Source organism: Aureobasidium subglaciale (genome assembly GCF_000721755.1).
Source record: "Aureobasidium subglaciale EXF-2481 unplaced genomic scaffold scaffold_0, whole genome shotgun sequence".
Classification (NCBI taxonomy): Eukaryota; Fungi; Ascomycota; class Dothideomycetes; order Dothideales; family Saccotheciaceae; genus Aureobasidium; species Aureobasidium subglaciale.
This window is the reverse complement of record NW_013566995.1, coordinates 71534-91475: the sequence shown is the minus strand read 5'-3', so window position 1 is coordinate 91475 and position 19942 is coordinate 71534. Positions and strand designations below refer to the sequence as shown.

General features: G+C 50.5%; 6 protein-coding genes across 6 annotated transcripts; 3 read left to right on the top strand and 3 right to left on the bottom strand.

Annotated features, from left to right (window-relative positions):
• Positions 1–454: 454 nt before the first annotated feature.
• On the top strand, positions 455–1912 carry AUEXF2481DRAFT_31 (uncharacterized protein; the record flags this gene model as incomplete). Its single annotated transcript, XM_013493068.1, has 1 exon — positions 455–1912. The coding sequence occupies one exon, from the start codon at positions 455–457 to the stop codon at positions 1910–1912; it is 1458 nt and encodes a 485-aa protein (XP_013348522.1).
• A 442-nt stretch (positions 1913–2354) lies between these two features.
• On the bottom strand, positions 2355–4628 carry AUEXF2481DRAFT_60933 (GMC oxidoreductase; the record flags this gene model as incomplete). Its single annotated transcript, XM_013493106.1, has 7 exons — positions 2355–3148; positions 3203–3295; positions 3350–3563; positions 3618–3859; positions 3913–4045; positions 4097–4349; positions 4402–4628. 7 exons carry the CDS (start codon positions 4626–4628, stop codon positions 2355–2357), a joined length of 1956 nt encoding a protein of 651 aa, XP_013348560.1.
• A 3454-nt stretch (positions 4629–8082) lies between these two features.
• On the top strand, positions 8083–9165 carry AUEXF2481DRAFT_34250 (uncharacterized protein). The gene has a single exon (XM_013493104.1). It carries the CDS (start codon positions 8354–8356, stop codon positions 9122–9124), a length of 771 nt encoding a protein of 256 aa, XP_013348558.1. The 5' UTR covers positions 8083–8353; the 3' UTR covers positions 9125–9165.
• A 719-nt stretch (positions 9166–9884) lies between these two features.
• Positions 9885–11050, bottom strand: AUEXF2481DRAFT_34248 (uncharacterized protein). The gene has a single exon (XM_013493102.1). The coding sequence runs from the start codon at positions 10719–10721 to the stop codon at positions 10155–10157; it is 567 nt and encodes a 188-aa protein (XP_013348556.1). The 5' UTR covers positions 10722–11050; the 3' UTR covers positions 9885–10154.
• Positions 11051–12511: 1461 nt separating this feature from the next.
• Positions 12512–13648, top strand: AUEXF2481DRAFT_26 (uncharacterized protein; the record flags this gene model as incomplete). Its single annotated transcript, XM_013493067.1, has 1 exon — positions 12512–13648. The coding sequence occupies one exon, from the start codon at positions 12512–12514 to the stop codon at positions 13646–13648; it is 1137 nt and encodes a 378-aa protein (XP_013348521.1).
• A 762-nt stretch (positions 13649–14410) lies between these two features.
• Positions 14411–17765, bottom strand: AUEXF2481DRAFT_61049 (uncharacterized protein; the record flags this gene model as incomplete). Its single annotated transcript, XM_013493100.1, has 2 exons — positions 14411–14587; positions 14646–17765. 2 exons carry the CDS (start codon positions 17763–17765, stop codon positions 14411–14413), a joined length of 3297 nt encoding a protein of 1098 aa, XP_013348554.1.
• Between the last annotated feature and the right edge of the window lie 2177 nt (positions 17766–19942).

Below are 19942 nucleotides of genomic sequence, written 5' to 3'. Positions count from 1 at the left end.
TTAGCGACCTGATCCATCTGCCCGATGCGAGCTTTGACTGCCTCCGGGACTTACACTGCTCGCTAATTGTGATCAGACACCGATCTCCTTGATTAGTCGTTGGCATACGACTCTCTAGACATTTTGCGCCTTCTGGAGCGAAGCGAGCCATTGGCTCGAGCGCGTCCCTGCAGGCGCTAGATCTTCGATTTGCATATATTACTCTGCATCCTCTTCGTGAGCGAATAAATACTGGAGACTCGCTCACATTACCTATACACTCGTCGCAATCGCTACCTTGATCACACAAATTCCCATAGCGATGGTGGCTTCAGTATTCTGGCCGGCATTGTACGCCTTGCTAGGCGTTGTTGTCGCGAGATTGCTGTACGATGTAACAGTGCTGTCGAGTCGAAAGAAGAATGGTCTTCCTCTACCACCAGGTCCTGGAGGGCTGCCGCTCCTCGGGAACATCATGGACCTACCTGCTGGGAGCACTCCTGAGTATCAGCACTGGCTCACACACAAAGACGTGTATGGGCCCATCAGCTCCATTACCGTGCTTGGACAGACCATGGTTCTCATACACGACAGAAAGCAAGCTCACGAGTTGCTCGTCGAACGTGCCAACATACACTCGGGCAGACCTAAGCTGAAGTTTGGCTTCGACATGGTTGGATGGAACAACACTATGGCCGGACTGCAATGCAACTCCATCTTCAAGCTGTACCGGAAGTATGCACATCAACAATTGGGATCGAAGACCTCCGTCGAGAGATACAATGAGGTCCAGGAAGTCTCTGTTGGTCGCTTCTTGTGGCGCGTCAACCAAGACAAAGGAGCAGCCTTGACGCAACATCTCAAGACCGAGGCCGGCGAGCTGATCCTCAAGGTGGTCTACGACTACACTATCGAGCCATTCGAGAAGGATCCACTTGTCGATCTGGTCGATGAGGCCATGGAGCAATTCAGTGAAGCTACCATCCCCGGAAGATGGATGGTGGACATATTCCCTTTCCTTGAACACGTTCCAAGCTGGATGCCCGGAGCTGGCTTCCGCAAGACTGCTGCGGCGTGGAACAAGACTCTCCGTAATGTGGCTGACTTACCCTACGCCTACGCTAAACAGCAGGGCAAAATAAAGAGACTTGGTCAAGCAGACTTCGTCACAAGATCACTCGAGCAGGCACAACGAGAGAAGGAGTTCGGGGCAGCAGAAGAACATGCCATCAAATGGACTGCGGCGTCCATGTACACGGGTGGTGCTGACACCTCCGTCTCCACTATGAATGCCTTCTTCCTAGCCATGAGCATGTTCCCTGAGGTCCAACACAAAGCACAAGCAGAGATTGATCGTGCAGTCGGAAACAGTCGGCTTCCTACTGCCAAAGACCGCGACAATCTCCCTTACATCAATGCTATTGTCGAGGAAGCACAACGATGGCATCCCATTGCTCCCATGGGACTTCCTCATGTGACTGACAAGGAGGACGTGCTTCAAGGCTACCGCATCCCCAGGGACTCGCTTCTTCTTCCAGCAATCTGGTCGTTCACTCGTGACCCTACCGTATACCATGACCCCGAGTCTTTCAAGCCTGAGCGTTTCCAGGCGCCCTACAACGAACCTCCAGCCACCGCATTCACCTTTGGTTTCGGTCGCAGAATTTGTCCCGGCCGCATGTTGGCTGATGCCTCGCTATTCCTGACTTTTGCACAATCCCTAGCCGTCTTCAACATCAACAAGGAAGTCGATGCTGAAGGCAACGTGGTGGAGCCCATACATGAGTTTATGAGCGGTATCGTGGCTTACCCCAAAGCTTTCAAAGTAAACATCACCCCAAGAAGCCCAGAGCATGAAGAGATGATTGAGAAGGTGGTTACGGAGCATTCTTGGCAGGAGAGTGACGCTAAGCATATTAATCTCAAGGTCTGAGAAGATATGACTGATGTAATCATGTTCACTTTTTGCCGAAGAACGACACTTTACTCTCGTGTAGAAAGATGCGTACGTTGTCCTTATTTATACCCTTTGATTCATATCTGCAATTCGCGCAAACTCGAGGTTTCCGTGACCATGGGATGGAAATATAAAGACGATACGCGATAGTCATAATCATCAGAGCGGTATCACGTCAAGGGATGTTCTGCTCCAAGCAAAAACTGCGTCAACATTCCGAGAAGGAGCGCTCACACGGCTTCCGAAGTCACCAAATTTCAGTGGGAAGCAGAAATTCCCTACTCGGCTCTCGATCGCTCCTCCTTTAGCTACAGCTCTCGTAGCTTCCTTCCCAGAATCCTCAGAATTCCAAGAGCGATGGCGAGACACTGCCGCGTCCAGTAAGTTTGAGACAGCATCATCAGACTCTGCAGCCACATCATGCAGCAAACATCCCGACACCTATACCCAGCTCGCCTTGATGATATCCGCCGCCTACACCAGAAAACATCAGTAACCACATCCTCGAAAGATTGAACCACCACTGTCCACTCACCTTCTCAGCAACAGCATAAACACTACTACTAGAATGTCCCGCAACAGCCATGGGAAAAACGCCCGCATCCACAACTCTCAAGCCTGTTGTACCGTATACTTGTAGAGCAGGATCCACTACACCGCCTAATTCCCTCTTCATCATTGATGTTGTGGAGGTGGGATGTTGCCAGGAACTCGTGGCTGCGTCTCTTATAAAAGTTTCTATTTCCGCATCGCTGGTGATGTTTGCGCCGGGAAAGGTTTCTAGGGTGCCGAGGGCGCGCATAGGGGAGGAGGAGATCCACTCGCGAACCTTTTTGACAGAGGCGAGTGCGATGGCTAGATCTGTGGGATGGGAAAAGGTGTTGAAGTCGATGATGGGAGGGGAGAGGGGGTTGGTCGTGTTTATGTAAATGCTTCCACGCGAGAAAGGCCGGATTATGGCGACGGGGAGGGTGTTGCCTCCTTCCCAGGCTATCTCCGTTACTGCTGCGTGAGGGGACAAGTAGAGAGATTGGAGGAGCGCACTTTGCGCTCGGTAGCCGGAGAAGATGGAGGAGTGTGCTGTAGTAGGAAGGAGAGAAGAGATGTTGATGGAAGCTGCGGAGGTGACGACAGAGTGGTAGTCGGAGGTTATATTCTGGAGGGGCAGGAAGGCTACGGAACTACCTCCTAGGTATGGGATAGTCATTGGACCTATCTGATGTTACAATCTCGACTGTTTTCAAGGGGTAGGAGTGCGAGACTTACCTGTGCGGTTCTTGTAATAGATTTCAAGTTGTTCAGCAGCCCAACTCGCATTCGAAAACATCCAGTCTGGCGTTGGGAAAGTGTAGTTGTTGTCTGCTCTTCATCAGTATTGATTCTGTACAAAAAATCTTCCAAGGAAACACTCACAGCTGAACTGCATGTAAATAGTCGGTTGATCCTGAAAATTCATGCCCACTCCAGGCAGATCAGCGATGGTCTTGATGCCTAATCCAGACAAGAGCTTCTTTGGTCCAATACCAGAAAGCTGCAAGATCTGTGGACTGCGAGCAGCACCAGCCGCTAGAATGATCTCTCGGTCGGTCTTGATAGTACTTGTTTTGTTGGTCTCACGAGAGATAAACTCCGAACGACTTAAATCAGTGGCTGGCAGACAAAGGTCAGAAATGGCGCTCACATCAACAGAAACAGCCCGTTTATCTTTGCTGAAATTGATTTTCGTAACCGTGTGTCCAGTGATGAGGTGGAAGTTCTTGCGTACGCCAGCGATAGGTCGATAGTAGGCATTCGAGGCATGAGATCTAGACTGATTCTTTGCGTATGCGGATATCGTGCTGTAGAAAGCACCAGTGGCATTGCCGTCGTTCGGTTGAGAGTTGATCTTTATACCGATATCTTTCCAACCTGCAAAGAAGTTTTCTGGCAACAGATTTAGCTGTATGTAGTGTGTGGTGAGTGTGGCCAAGGTTTACTTATAACAGGATACTGATAATTTGAAAAGCTTGAGCCGACAGGTCCGCCAATGCCATGGGGTTTCAGATCTGATGAAATCGTCCCAGGAAACATCTCTTGCAGCTCCTCAGTCGGTGGTGTAAAGGTTTCACTCTAAAACCGCGTTCAGCATCATCAGTCACGGTTACAAACCAGGAAACCGACCTTCTTGAAGTAAGGTAGCAACCCATCCCAGCCCCAGCCAGGATTGCCTAGCTGTTCCCAAGCATCATAGTCACCTCGAGACCCGCGAGCGAAAAACATACCATTCACCACCGTGCCACCACCTACTACAGCACCAGTGTACAATGGAGCAGTGCGATTATTGAGGCCAGATTGAGGTATACTGATATCTGTTCTCAAGTACTTTCCAGGGACAGGAAGACCTGGGACGGCGGTTCCATTTTCTTGACCATCGCTTTGAAATGTCAGTACTACTGACAAGACATAATCGGGGTGGGAAAACATACACGTAGCCATATTCGATGACCAAGACAGTCACTCGAGGGTTCTCGGTCAGACGATTTGCAACGACGAGACCACTGGTACCGCCTCCGATAACGATGTAGTTATAGCTCTTTCTAAGGTGCTCAGTGTCATTGTGTACAACAGCATGTGGAGCAAAGTGACTGAAAGGCGAGCTGTAACAGCCTGCGAACAGAGTCAGCGATGTAACAATTGTCGCGATCTTGCACATTGCAGGTAGCATGAGTAAGATTGAACAAAAAGGTACTCATGAGATTGCTAAGTAGTGTCACTTAAGTATTGGTGTTAATTGTTTGTGGGCATGGATGCTGAATCGCTTGGCCATGCATGCAGTCAGACTGCATGCATGAATCTGGAGAACAGTCCCCTTGTAGCAGACCCCTCAGTCGCTCACTCATTCCATGTTGAACTCCGAATTGGTGGAAGATAAACGTGGTTCTCGGTAGCGAGATGGTATGAGTACTCTTCCGAACCTTCACTCAATTCACAGGGTGTATTCCACCACATAAGAAGTTGTACAAGCGGTGCGAGGACTTTTAGCCGCTGGAGCCATCTTTCGGACAGGATGAAATTATCGAGGATAATCCATTTCACCCTAGGGGTCTCGCTAAGTTGCAATATCAAGATAAATGCTTTGAGAAGGTCTTCGAATCTATGATAGACTTCGCGAGCTCATGAATTTAGCAAAAGGCGCTTCTTGTCAATCGACCGCCGCAAATTACTCTGGGCTGACCTTCTCATACGGCTTTGAGAACTCACGTCACACAACCAAGCAGAATAGTTCAACAGCAAAACTAGAGCGCTTGGGGATGGCCGAGAGACTTTGGTTCGCGTTCCCAAGATCGAAGCAAGGAAGGCCTGGGATCCTTTTCATTGCTGAGGACCGAAGCGATGCCAATGTCGTCCCCAGACTCAAGGGTCGCGCCGGATTGTGGTTCGTAACTTTTGGAGGTGGTGCGATCTCTCACGTAGGACCTTTTCCAGCGCCTTATCGAAGATGAATATTTTATCACATTGCCACGTGAGATTGTCGACCTGCTTGAGACAACTCTGGGCGATCCCAGAGCAACAAAACATGTTCCAGGTCCACTCCAGGCATAGCGATGAAGGCGGGTGGCAGATACCGTTCTCGGTAGTTACCCACATCCGAAGTATCAAACGCCATTCCTGAGGACTAGTGTCATATCTTAGAACAAGCACTGCGTTCTCCTGTCGTTGCAGTAGAGGTCGCACTAGAGATTGGCTTTCTTAACGCAGCTGATGGCAAACATGCATCAGTGGATGTGGTAGCTTTTGTTCCATGGGATCTTCGATAACATCTGCAATAGCAAAGTCGTATATCATCAGTTGAATCTCGGGTGGCAAGCCTTGGAATAGTTTGAATGAGACCGGTATAGGTAGAGCTTGACTTTCTTCAACAGCCAGTGTAGCAGCGGGCGACTCTTGAGTGCCTTGATCGGCAGCTAGCGCAGATTTGCGTAGAGACTGCAGAATGGCTCGCAGGCGATACATATCGAGGATGCGTCCTTTGTAGCAACCAGCCATCGAATCCGGGCAGTTGCTCGTAGGCCGAGGTGTTGTCTTCCTGATCGTGAGTCTGGTTTCGATACATATGGGTCAATTATACATCCTAGTGTACGGCGTTGCGGGAGCCTCGAAGATGGAATATAGATAAGCGAGCTTGAGTGTGCCGGCGATGACTCTGTACATGACTGCGCAAGTTTGAGAAGATACTGTTACTCGCCTTGGAGGCTACAGTCAGCTTCGTTCTTTTCCCTAACACACTTTCCATCAGAATATGAATATCTTCGGCTTCTGAGATTTGGCTCGCACACGTCCTCCAGACATGGTCTGCAGTCGTCCGTGGGACTCCGCCACTGTCTAGACGTCGGACAGCAAATGATCTTTATTACAAAACCCCTGAAGCTTTTGCTTACTTCCTGATGCGAAGTACGCAGTGAGAGAGTGAACGCAGTCAGACTAATAGCAACAAGTTTAGAGCTCGTGCTGCTAATGTAGGATGACAACATCTTCGTGGATTTGAGGGTACAAACGCTGTGCCTTGACATCTAAAATCGAGTCGTCGCTAGAAGATGGGCCATATCTTGCTGCAACCAAGCATGGTCGCAAGCGGTGTCGTAGGTCGAGATTCTAGCCCACCCGCAAGAGCATATCCAAGCTGCTTGACGTTGTCACTGCCATCTTTTTGACGATCAGACCGCAGGAAGATTCAGTGTAGAAAGAAGAAATCCGATGCCGAGACAATATCTTCTTGCAAGAACAAATATGCTGGCGGTGCACCTGTATGATGAAGCCACTCGGCGGCCCATCATCAAGCCATATGAGGAAGGTGGCGTAAGATATCAAACCTTATAGCAGATGTCGCTTCACTTTACAACGTGCGAGATACCGCTCGAGACAGGCGCCTTGCATCAGATGTCAGATCGAGCTCAAAATAAGGGTGGTTGCAAGGAACAACTACTTGCCAAGTGAAGAATGTCACCAGATTGGACGATGTTGGCAACAAAAGCCTCTGACGTTCTGACGATCATGACATAAGCCAAGCATGCGCACAGCCACGATCTCCCTAGTTTCACAACCTCCCAGCCTCACGATCAACACAGGAAAGCAGGTCTCTGTTCAACAGGTAAAAGTTGATGGTCCTACCTTGATATATCGCCTACCTCCTCGCCGAACAAATTATCAACTCCATCAATCCTCCACTTTCATCACAACAACCTCGAACACATTCCGAAAACTCGGCAATCAACGCTGCACTCTCAAAGCAGATCGCCAAACAGAATCTCAAGCTTTACCAAGAACTCTATCAAAGCAAAATGCCTTTCATGTGGACCAAGGGCTGGGGCGGCAAGCACGCCGGTAAGCTTGACCTATCTTCGAATATTGTCCAAGAATTTCGCTGACTCGCTCTTTAGGTGGTGGTGTCATCGTCGACAAGCATGGTCCTCGTCGTGCTCCCTTCCGCTTCTCCTTCGGCAAGCTCAACTGCTTCCGCTGAACAATGCGCCAACAATATCTTTGAACGTGGGACGAATCTTCCAGTCTCTTGCCTGTGAAGAGGACGATTGAACGTCAGGTGATACAGCATGAACCTTTTACGACTGATTACGACATGACTACGGAAAGCGTTATGGACTGGGGATGAAGGACAAGACAGGCTACATTCTGATCAACTTAATGAAATGATTCTGATACCTCATTCATGTTTCCATCGCTGTGAACCAGACATTGATTTTATCAGTGCTATGTTTACTTGCGTAGATATGACGCCCTAGAGCCATCTCCATTGGAACTTCAGACTGACCAAGCCGACGTTAATCATATCTCACGTCCAGAATATGACGTCTGTCCATGTCTCAATCCCGAGAGTGAACATTGACCCTATCTCTCCACTGCACATTGTGCAAAGATATGACATCAACAGAGCATTATCGAGGCGTTCTCTGGACAAAAGAGGTGTCGGAAGATGAGCGCAGGGTCATGCTCTAGACAAGATGTAGAGCACAGACCACTTGGGCATTTCCAACCTGTCGCTCGTCGAGAACGCGTCGTCAACACCCACAACGCGCATCACCACCGTCGCGGACGCGTTTGCTTCAATACCAAGGTCCAAATCCTGGTCGCCTACGAGCACCAATTCCCACCCGTGAGTTTGCCTCAACCTCTTGTCACATCTGATCATGCCTTTCCAGCGGTGACGCCCTCTGTGAGAAATGACACGTCTGGGCGAAGTTCCATCCCGACCGTCATAACATCACAAGAAGTGATCTGCCTGCATAACTTAATTGCCGCCCACAATGCAACAGCATGTCATGGACTGGAAGTGTCGGAGGTACTCAAGCTCATAGCACTTTTCACAGAAAATCTATACCATCATCCTCCATCGTCTCTTAGTAGCCTACCACGTACGCAACCATGCCCCGACCAGAAGGCTACGCCTCGATGCAATTCGACCAAGTCGAAAGCACCGGAAAACAAGTAATAGTCGAATGCCGGCACTGCAAAAGCAAGCGTCTCGCCCGCAGTGTCGCAAGCAGAAAAGTCAAGCATCTTCAACAATGCGTAGACTTTCATCGTTATCTGGCCGAGCTGGCTGCAAACAACGATGAAGAATTGAACGATGTACCCGAGGAACTTCTTCACGGACCGCAAAGAAGAACAGCTACGTATAGTGGGAATGGCAATGGTGGATACGTCACACAGCAAACACCTCAGCGAAGACAGTTTGACGTTTCATTGCCGACATTACTGGATGGATTGGATACTGTAAGGAGAGAAGAACTCTCTACCCCTCTCGACGATATTCGTGACTACAACCGTAGTCTCGAGACTGATACGCCCATGAACGATGTCTCTGCCCCTTCGCCAACAGCGCCAGCAACGGCACCTCCACCTCGTGCTCGGCCTCAACCCCACAACAATCATCCAGAGTCGGTGCCTGAGCGAGCAGTAGCATTCGCCCACCGTGCCGCTCACCGAAGAAAGGAGAAACTGGACAATGTACTGACAAGAGCAATCTTTGAGGGAAGCCTGCCGTTCAACATCTCAGATGCGGCGAGACATCCTGCAATGGCAGAGTTCTTCAGATTGGTGGACTATGTTCCACCGAACAGGCATAGAATCGCAGACGACGTATACGATCATACACATGACCAAAGTGACGAGATAATCCCCTACACTTCATAGAGTATGTAGAAGTTGAATTCACTCATTACCAAGGGCAAGAGACATAAAATCATCCTTACACCTCCACACGATGAAGCAAAAAAGAAACTTGATTGCAGCAAGTAGGATTCGAACCTACATGTCCCCCATATCCATCCATCGCCCCGTTTTCCCGCCAGCAGTATCGCTTGTGTTGTCAAGTTCTCCGCTGGCGGTTATCTCCTGATCTGTTTTCCTCGAGGGATCAGTTCTCGAGCGAGGCCAAGAGAAGGGGTTCCGGTGATTATGCTTGCGTTTGCAAGACATGTGATGGTGAGGGCGCCTTGACCATTAGGCCATTGCTGCTTTGTATTGAAACGATGGTGAACTTGAGAGGTTATATGGGTAGGGTGGGTCGAGTTTTCGAATCACAGAGGAGGTGGTGGCAGTCTTTCGTTTTGAGATTTGATGAGAGTGGCAGGGCAGTGAGTGATGAAGATAGCTATATTCGCCAACAGTGGGACCTTGACAGAGAACAAGAGACACAAGTGACAAGAATACTGAATAGCAACCAAATGACTTCGACAATGACCTTGTTTACTCAACGTGCAGATCTGCTTCTTTGCGTGTCTGAGTATGATGCGCAACGACTACTATCTTTTATCCCAGCAATGGGTCATCTGCATGCTACAAGAACACAAGGTCACCCGATCAGAAGACACAAATGATGGAGAACAAGTGTTCATATTGTCAAAAGTGACACTGATCTAGTTCAGGAGAGAACGCCATTTCCGTTTGCCCCCATAAGAATACGAAAGAGATAAGCCATTAATCATTATTGCATGTGGTGTTCATGCCGATGTCGTAAAAGTCCCTTTTCCTTGCCCCACCTTCCATTATCCAGCCATGCTTTCAATCCGATTACCCAGATGCAAACGAGTATGAGTGATGCTTGTGAAGAAAGAATGCCAGGAAAAGGAATGACGAGTCGCTCAATCGAGGAGGAGAGAGGAAGAGAAAGGAGGAAGAGGTCGGAGTGTGTCGTGTAAGAAAGCTGCGGAGAACAGTCCAATCAAGCAACGACCTTGACAGGGGTCTTGGAAGTCTTCTTTGTAGCAGTTGACTTCGCACCCGAATTTGCGGTTGCGGTAGCAGGCTTGGGGCAGTAGATGTTTCCAGCAGTAGCATTGACATACTGTCCACTCTGGGCGACCTCGAAGTCCAGCGGTGTCAAGGTGCGGTTGAACATGAAGCAGCCAACCTCGAGCTCACCACCAGGAAGACCCAGCCAGCCCTTAGGAAGAGGGGCATTGTAGGCCATGTATGCTGAGACACAGCCACTCAGGCCGTTGCATTGCTGGATGCAATTTGACCAGCGGGCTTCTTGGCTGATAAAGTCGGGTTGGGGAATGTACCAAGAGAAGATTTTTGAGGATGAGAAAGAGGAGGAGGGTTTGTAGCCTGAGATGCTGGCGTTGCCGGGGTGTTGAGAAGCGTGGGGCAGAGGGTTCATGAGGGTGCAGTTTGCTGCGAGAGGGACGATGGCAGGGCCTCCAGCGCGTCGTTCAAGCTCGATTGGTGATGCGGCTGCCAAGAGGGGCAGAGCAACGGCGGCGATGATGATGGGAGAGAAGAGCATCTTGATGTTCTTTGGGATGATGGGTTTTTTCTTGGTAAAAGTTTTGATCAAGGCACGCGTCGCGTCAAGGTATGGTGGTCGTTGATGTATAAGGCAATTCGATGTATGCTTGAATTGATCGATGCTCAGATGAAGTGTTGGTCGGGCGTTTGGTATAAAAGTCGCGTATAGATAGGAAGCAAGAAAAATGGCAAGGCGGGAAGGGCCACGTTCTTAAATGGATAATTGAATCGCACGGCGGACGGCAATCCAAATGCACGTCATTGCTATTCTCGGTAGCAGTGGGATATGCATCAGAGGTAAAAGTTGCCCGGTTACATGGACCCCACGCACTGCTCATACCTAGACCAGCATGGGCAGCGCGCGCCGGGGGATGCACAAAACAGGGGCTGAGTCTCCACCCAATGCGCGCGCAGCAGCACGTCGGGTCCCTGCTTTGCTTGATAAACTTGATATTCCTACGCGACATGCATGCATATCCCGAACCCATCTTGACCATCTGTTTGGCTGGCTCATGTTATGTTATTCTCAGGCTTCCCACACCTCTTTCTGCCTTCTTTTTGCCAATCGACACAGCCACTTGCCTTTTTCTGCATACATCACTCTGTGCGACCGACTCTATTGCAATTTTGAAACAGGAAGCCAATTGACTTTGCTCAACGGGCTTGTTTGGACCATGGATGGTGGACGACTGTTTCTCGCGTCGTGACGGCTCACGTCAAAAGAGGCCCGTGAGTCCGTCGCGTGCACAATTGCGAATGCAGTTCTACGCGCAAAGGTGGGCCTTAACATTTCTGGCCCTTTACAGTCGCGCGACTCTTTGACTAAAAATACAATTTTTCTCGTCGCAATGAAATCGATAGTCTTGTGCCACCAAACACACGGGATGGCGATGCAAGCATGGCTTTGTGTGGCATTTCTCTCTTGCCCTTGCTGTCTCCTGTCTGGTTTGCTACTTGTGCGAGGCGACTTTGCTGCGACTGGCGGTCTGTGAAATACAGATCGCTGTACTGTTTTATGACGGTTCATATACCGTTGGTTGCTCCAGGACGCCTCTTGTCTCATACATCTCCGCAATAGCGTTGACGGGTTTCGCGGCAGAGAACGTCACTTTGTCTGAACGACGAGCCGGGCAGGTAGGTAGGTCATGAGCATGTCTTGAGCTTCTTTGCTTGCTTCATACCGACCGTCCCGTTAAACCCGGCATGGCAAATAATGCACAAAGAAAGAGCAGAGACAAGGCCGAGCGCGAGCGGTGTGCACAAACTCTTACACGAGATGAGTGGTAGTATTGGAAAACTTGCCATGTCTGGACAGTATTTGGCAAAAGTGCTACGCTGACAGGCTACTGAAAGAAAGATGGGCTGGAAGGCGTGCAGTGCAAGATGTTATGTTGCACAAGCAGCAGCAGCTTGCCTCGGGGATCGACGGTCCCACGGGTGACGGCTCTTCCCCACTACTGAAGAGAGCAAGATGGCTATCGGACCAAACATCTTCTCTTATTGAGCTTCTGTTTGACAAGGCCAGGTAAGGACGTTGACAGAGGTATAGTAGACAGACTGTACACGTCGTCTTGCACAATGTCCAATCTATCACGAAATAATCTATTGCAACTCCTTACCCGAGGCAGCCGTCAGAGCTGTACATTGCGTCATTCCTCATGGTGGGGTTCACGACTGCCGACAGCTTCCACGACGAGGACGATAACCATTGCCTCTTCACCGCTTCCTTCTAGACAATCCAGATCAACATACCTCAGCACCCTGAAGCAAGTCAGACACAAATCCAAAATGACCGAATCATCGCAATCGCCTCTCTCCGGCCTATGGAAGCCTACCCATCTTCAACAGCTCTTCTACGGTGCCGACTGTGTGTCCAAGCATTTGTTGGAATGCCTACCCACAGATGATTCGAAGGCCTTCATCATCACTGGCTCCTCGCTCGCAAACAAAACCTCTCTGATCAAATCTGTCGAATCACAATTGGGATCTCGTCATGCGGGCACCTTCTCCAACATCAAACAACACGCTCCAGTAGCAGAGCTCGATAAAGCCACAGATGCCGTTCAGAATGACAGCAGCATTGATACCATCATCAGTATCGGTGGCGGCTCTCCCATCGACAGCGCAAAGGCCATCTCCTACCGCTTGAACGAAAAGTCTGGTCGTTTCCTCCATCACATTGCCATTCCCACCACTCTGTCTGCCGCAGAATGTACATTCAACGCTGGCTACACGACTGAGAGTGGTCAAAAGACTGGAGTTGCGCATGCCGAATTAGCTCCCCATGCTATCCTCTACGATTCCAAGTTTGCTCTCGAGACACCCGAGAAATTGTGGATGAGCACAGGTCTCCGTGCTCTCGACCACGCGGTAGAATTGATGTATCACCCCACAAGCACAGAAGTACCTTGTCGCCAGATGGCATTAATAGCTGCCCATGACTTGTTCACTTACCTGCCAAAGTACAAGTCTAACCCCAAAGACGAGGACATCATCACGAAGCTGCAATTGGCGAGCTACGCATCCCTAGGCTTCCTGGGCTTGAACGTAAAAGGTGGGCTGGGTTTAAGTCACACCCTCGGCTACGCTCTGGGATCGCCTTATGGTATCCCCCACGGCATAACATCTTGCATGACTCTGGGCCACGTTGTAAAACTCAAAGCGTCCACCGATGCTTCCGCAGCCTCTCAGATCTCGCGCTTATGCCCTTTCTTCGCTCTTACCAAGTCTGGGGACGACGTAAAGGATGGTGAAGCTGTGGGTGAGGCCATCTTGAAGCTTGTAGAAAGCTTGGGCTTGAACAGTACATTGACAGAGTACAAAGTTGATGAGAAGGAGGCACATACCATTACGAAGACATGTACGAGGGCGGAGAGTGGCAAGCAATATGATGCTGTTATGGAGCTTGTCAAGAACTTGTGGTGACTTGACGGAGGTGATCGGACAAGGCCGAGGTTATGAGAACATTATAGATAGACAGATGGTGGAAGAAGGCGTGTATCAAAGCTCCTTTCTCCATGGTGCCTATCGCTACCCGATGCCTATACCCCTATTTTCCAACGCCCTTCCTCTCCCAGATCATGGAACATTCTGAATTAGTTGGTCGCTCCTTTCTCTCCCACCTGATAGTTCCTCCTTGGCTAGTGAATCGTACAGTCGCTCCTTTCTCTTCTCATCCACAGTTCGAACCTTCCTCATCTGTGGGTCGTTTCTTCTCCACGTCAGTTGCATCTTCCAGTCGAAACGTTCCTCCACTTCTGCAAAAAAAAAAAAAAGAACTTGATCCTGGACTTTTAGCCCACTAGATCTTGAAAACTAGCATCTGGATCACTAAAGAAATTCTGCTGTAATGGTCACGATAGCGAAGGGGGAAAGTGGGTAGATACTGTACTCTTCTAGAGTCAACGAGCGAAGAAGTCGATTCTTGATCTCATATACTTACATGGATCAAGATATCATCTGTGGCGAGAAGCAGAGAAAGTAAAGTATGATAAAGTAAAGAAGAGATTTTATACAGTAGGTAGTGGTTCCGATGATATGGAAAAAAAACACAAGATGAAAAAGAAAAACAATTGTCGCTAGAAAGAAAAACAAGAAAAAAAAGGAACGCCAACACCAATTACGCTCTGTTCATCTTAGAGCATAAGTCTCTACGTCTATACAGCGAGACTTTAAAACAAGGGAGATCTAATCAGAATCATACTCCTTGTCCTTGTCTTCCTTTTCTCTCTTTTCCTTCTTCTCCTTCTTGAGCGTTTGCTTCCACATGGTGTTTGCGGCTTTTGCGTCGACGCTGGGGAAGACGAGGTCGAAGACTTCGCTGTACCATGCTACTGGTTTGCCTTCAATGCCCTCTTTGATGTTCTGTAGATTAAAGTCAGTAATGTGTTCGAATCAGGGCAGAAAGGGCGTGTAGACTTACCTCAGGCAACTCCAGCCAATCGCTCAGGTTATCTTTGGGGAAGATAACCATCTTGGCTCCTGCTCTCCTTGCCGCAACAGTCTTCTCGCGGAGACCGCCAATGCGCAAAACCTTACCAGTAACAGTAAGCTCACCAGTCATGGCGACAGTCTGCTCCAAACTCCTGCCCAGAGCGAGTGAGATAAGCGAACACGCCATGGTGATACCAGCACTGGGTCCATCCTTCTGCACAGCACCCTCGGGACAATGCATGTGCACTCGTGCATGTTCAAAGAACTTGTTATCTGGGAAGCGTGCAGCCAAGAAGCCCTTGGCGAATGAGTAGGCGATTGAGGTTGATTCCTTCATGACGGCCTTGAGGTTTCCGGTACGTTCGAAGGCGGGGCGGGAGGCGTGTGAGAGAGCGGATTCGAGAATTGTCTCGACGTAGAGGGCTGCACCACCCATGCTTGTCCAGGCTAGGCCCATGGCTACTCCTGGTGGTGTGGTTTCGTAAAGGCGGTCGGCTGTGAAGACGGGAGGACCGACGTAATCCTTCAAGTTGTCTTTTGTGATGCGGACGTTGACCGACGAAGGTACGGAAAGAGCAACGCGAGGTGTTTCTGTGGTTTCCTTCTCCATATTCGTGGGTGTCTCCTTAACGTCTGAGGTATCCTTTGCGGCTGCCTCTTGTGCTTCCTTACCCTCTGGTGTGAGGGCCTTCTCTTCGGGAAAGGCATCTTCGCCGAGGTCTGTGATGATTTTGAGAGCGGACTTGCGGTAGACCTTCTCGATCTGCTTCTTCAGGTTTCTCACACCGGATTCGCGGCAGTATTTGTTGATGAGCTCGGCGATGGCTTCTTTCTCGATTTCGACATCGACGTCCTTGAGACCGGAGAGGTCCTTTGCGGCGGGTGAGAGGTAGCGTTCGGCGATGGCCATCTTCTCGTCGGCGACGTAGCCGGATAATTCTATCATCTCCATACGGTCGAGGAGAGGGCGGGGGATGGTGTCGGTCATGTTTGCTGTGCAGACGAAGAGGACCTTGCTAAGGTCGACGGGTACGTCCATGTAGTGATCGAGGAAAGAGTTATTCTGTTCGGGGTCGAGGAGTTCGAGGAGGGCGGACGACGGATCGCCTTGGTGGCCGCGGCCAATCTTGTCAACCTCATCGATGAGGATAAGTGGGTTCTCGGTCTGGCACTTTTTGAGGGCCTGGATGATGCGACCGGGCAGGGCACCAACATATGTTCTGCGGTGACCCTTGATCTCAGCAACATCGGTCAAACCACCGACGCTGAAGCGGTAGTACTGTCTGTTCAATGCGCGAGCAATCGACTTTCCGATACTAGTCTTTCCGACACCGGGAGGACCGACCATACACAGGATCTTACCTTCGACAGTGCCGCGAAGTTTGCCAACGGCGATAAACTCGAGAATGCGGTCCTTGACGTCCTTCAAACCGTGGTGATCCTCATCCAACACCTTCATGGCGTTCTTGATGCCGAAAGTCTCGGCACTGCGCTTGCCCCAGGGAATCTGGGTCAGCCAGTCGAGGTAGTTTCTTGTAACGTTGAACTCCGACGCAGCAGGCTCGAGATGTGCGAGCTTGTTGATCTCCTCGTCAAAGACCTTCTTGACGGCGTCGGGCATGGCCAGCTTGTTGGCCTTTTCCTTGAATCCTTCCAGAAGCTTGTCCTTGCCGTCGGTCTCGAGACCAAGCTCACGCTTGATGCCCTTCATCTGCTCCATGAGCCAGTATTCGCGCTGGCGCTTCTGAATCTTGCTCTCAACATCCTTGCTAATTTTGCTGCTGAGCTGAGCGTTCATGTATTCCTTCTTGATGATCTCCAAGGCCTTGCTGAGTCTCTGCTCGATGTTGAGGCTTGTGAGAACTTCTTGGGCCTCTTCCATCTCGCCACCAGAAACGGCAGCGGCGAAATCAGCGAGCTTGGCAGGTTCGTCGGCGATGTTGGCGGCGGATTGCGACATGGCGAAGGCGGAAACATGGTCGCGGAAGAGTTGGTTGACGCTGCCAATCTCCTTGCAGGTGTTGACAATCTCGGAGATCAAGGCGCGGATGGTAGGAGCGCGCTTGTCAAAGGGCTCGTCGGCGAGGTTGTCGACCTTGACCAGACTGACCTGCCATGTCTTGAGGAAGTCGGTGGGCTCGTAATGAGCGGCTGGCTTCTTCTCTCCGGGTGTCTCGATGTGAGACTCCTCGAAGCTGGCAGTCACATCGCCCTTGTTGGACTCGATGACGTCGGTCTCGGGCTTCTCGACTTTCTCGGCAGGCTCTGCGGCTTCGATGGTGGCAGTAGCGACGGCGGGAGCTTCCTCGATGGTCTTCTCTCCCTTCTCGCCCTTCTTGGGAGGCATCAAGTCGGTGAGCTTGATTCTGCGGTGAGGGTAGAGGACGGCCTGGAGGGCCTTCTCATCGCCATGGCCGGCGGGGAAAGCTCCGGTGATCTGACAGAAAGTACCGACATCGTAGACTTCGCTGGGATCGTTGATGACATCTGTGTTGGACTCGGGGTCTTTCAGCAAGAAGGCACCAACATAGCTCTGGCCACGCTTGAGCAGCTCTTGCACAGCGGCAATGACGTTGGGGTCGCGGATGGTGATGGCCTTGTAGAAGCCGGGGAAGAGTGGCCGCTGGGCGATTGGGATGGCGAGGACTTGAGGATAGACGTCAGGCACTGAAGGCTTGACGAGACCCTTCTCGCCGCCCTTGCGTTTGCGTCCACTACCGCCGCTTCCACTCTCGCCGCCCGCTGCTGCACCGTCGCCTCCTGCCGAAGAGGCTCCTCGGCCGTCGGGGATGGGTGTAGACTCCTTTGCGTGCGAGTCGTCCTTGAGGATCTCGGCTAACGGGTCTTTGTGGTCCTTGTTGTCCTTGTTCTCCAAGTCTTGTGCCTCCTCTTCTGGGTCGACCTTCTTGGACGAGTCGTCTTTCCTGCGTGCGACCGTTGTACTAAGGGAGCGCGATGCGGCGAGGGACGAGTGGCGAAGAGACAGCGGTGTCAGGGGAATGCGACGGGGAGCGGTCGAGTAGTTGCAGGCCGTGGCAAGGTGGAATCGCGAAGTGGCGTACAGACGCTGCGACGATTGCAGCGCTGTTCTGCATTGCCGGTTGAACATGTTGTGTGCGTGACCAACGAAACAGAAAGGACAGGCTGGCAGAGTAGCCAATAGTCAGTGCCTGGAAAGTGTGTGGAGAGAACGAGTTCTTGTGCTGGTGGTTGCGCCTCTTCTCGTGTGATCAATGCTCCTCGTGTATTACAGCTTCAATCTAATCGTTCCATGACGTTCTGAAGCTTGTTAATGCACTAAGCCGATACCGGGGTTAGCCCGTACCATCTCCGTCTAATCTCCATCTGCCTCTCCTTCTCTTCTCCATCTTCGACAGCGTTTCCCCAAGATGCACAAGCATACGACTGAGGTCGTGTCAGTCGTACTTGCAATGTGCCTCATGTCTCGTTGGCCTCTGAACGTTCTTCTGGCTCTTACGATTGTCCTAATATCGTAGATGAAGCCATGTGTAGGTGAAATCTTGAACCATCACATGTATGGTATATAAAACATATTGTATTTTGCTCACTAGTGACATCTTTTGTCAACAGAGAAGCGGTAAAAATGCCAGGTCAGAGCACTGGCTTCACCCTCCTACACGTCGATTGCAAGTGCCTTCACGAACCTCACATTCCTATCTCTATTCTCCAGGTGGGATACGACAACAGCAGATCTTGATGCTCTGACTGGTATGACCCATCTCGAGAGTCTCTCACTTAGATCTACGAGACGTCGTCAGCACAATACCCAGTCGAACGTCTCCCTGACTGACGTGACTTTCGCTTCTTGGATCTCCAGATTTCCTCGGCTGCATTAACTGAAGCTGCAATGGGGATGGAAGCTCACACAGCGTGCCATCGCGTCGATTGCTTACAATTGTCCCGACCTCGTCACATGCATGCTAGGTTGGGAGCATGACCTGCAAACATGGAAGTCGTTGTCTGGTCGGATGCCCACTCTCTCCAAACTAGAGGTGCTGGAACTCGGTCGAGTTAGGCGAACAAATCCACTTACACACGACGTACTCCTGGCCTCAGAGTAAGACTTGCTCCAACGACCATGCTATAATTTTTGCTGACAGACTCCACAGGGAAATCACCACATCTTTGGTACCAGCGGCCTTGTTGCTTGTCCGTGAGTCGTTGCCTAGCCTTCGCACCCTCTGCATTCAACGGCTAAACAGCATTGAACCACTGGAATGGCGGGTTGAGCTGAACTCTGCTGTGAATGGAGCAAGCAGCCGTCACAGGGCCGAACCCTCGTAAGAATTAAAATCGAAGGCTGAAGAGACAAAAGACTTGCGGAGGGTTATGCTCATCAGGTAGAAGCGGATCAGGAGATAACACATGGAGGGAACGAGATCCACATACGCATGGGAGGAAAGGCTAGGCTCTACTAAGTTCTGTTCTCAGACCATTGCGTTCGACATTCTCATTTATCAGACCCTGATCGCATCGTGAATAAGACATCGCATTTAAAAACACCCAAGATAAAGGTACAGAAAGCGTCACCGTCTCGATATCTCTTTATTTCACCTGGGCGGTCGTTCCTTCCAGTACACAGACCCATGAGTGTAGCGGACGAAAAATCGTTCACTTCCTTCTTCATCACTCAGCTTTCTTCTCACCAGACAATCTGAACCTTCCCACTCCGCATCAGCTTCCTTCAACCGCACCTTCCAACTTCACCAGCCAAGCATTCTGCTGCGCATAACCATCGCTTTTCTCGCCAGAGCACTTCGTTTCCTACAACAACAACAACAACAACAACAACACCATCATGGCTGAAGACGATAACGCACTGTGCGCAAACCATCAGGTCCTATCGCAGACCTCAATTCCCAATCACCACGACAATACCATCAGCGACATGGCCGCTCAGAACGGCGCATCGCGCGCAGAACACAGACAGCCAGATTAGAGATACTGACGCTTCCACAGATCAGGGAATGACGGAGCTCATACGAAAGTCGCGGTAGAATATCTGGACTTTGCCTCAAGGCTTCTTCCAAGTCTTGAGCAGGTCCAAATTTACGGCTGTGAAGACTTCTGGATGGACCATTGTGAACATGGTCATGGATGCTTCGCACATTCGATGAACACAGCCTATGAACTGGTCACTGGAGGTTCCTCTTCTCTAAAGGGCTCTGTACTAGATAGAAAATTGCTAGCCAGATACAAGGAAGACTTGGTGGAAGAGCAAGAGACAGAATTGCAACAGAGACCGCAGGCAAAGTTGGACTGCAC

What these genes read in the sequence shown, in the direction of transcription:
- AUEXF2481DRAFT_34250 (XM_013493104.1), top strand. Translation starts at nt 8,354, where the DNA reads ATGCCCCGACCAGAAGGCTACGCCTCGATGCAATTCGACCAAGTCGAA.
- AUEXF2481DRAFT_34248 (XM_013493102.1), bottom strand. Translation starts at nt 10,721, where the DNA reads ATGCTCTTCTCTCCCATCATCATCGCCGCCGTTGCTCTGCCCCTCTTG.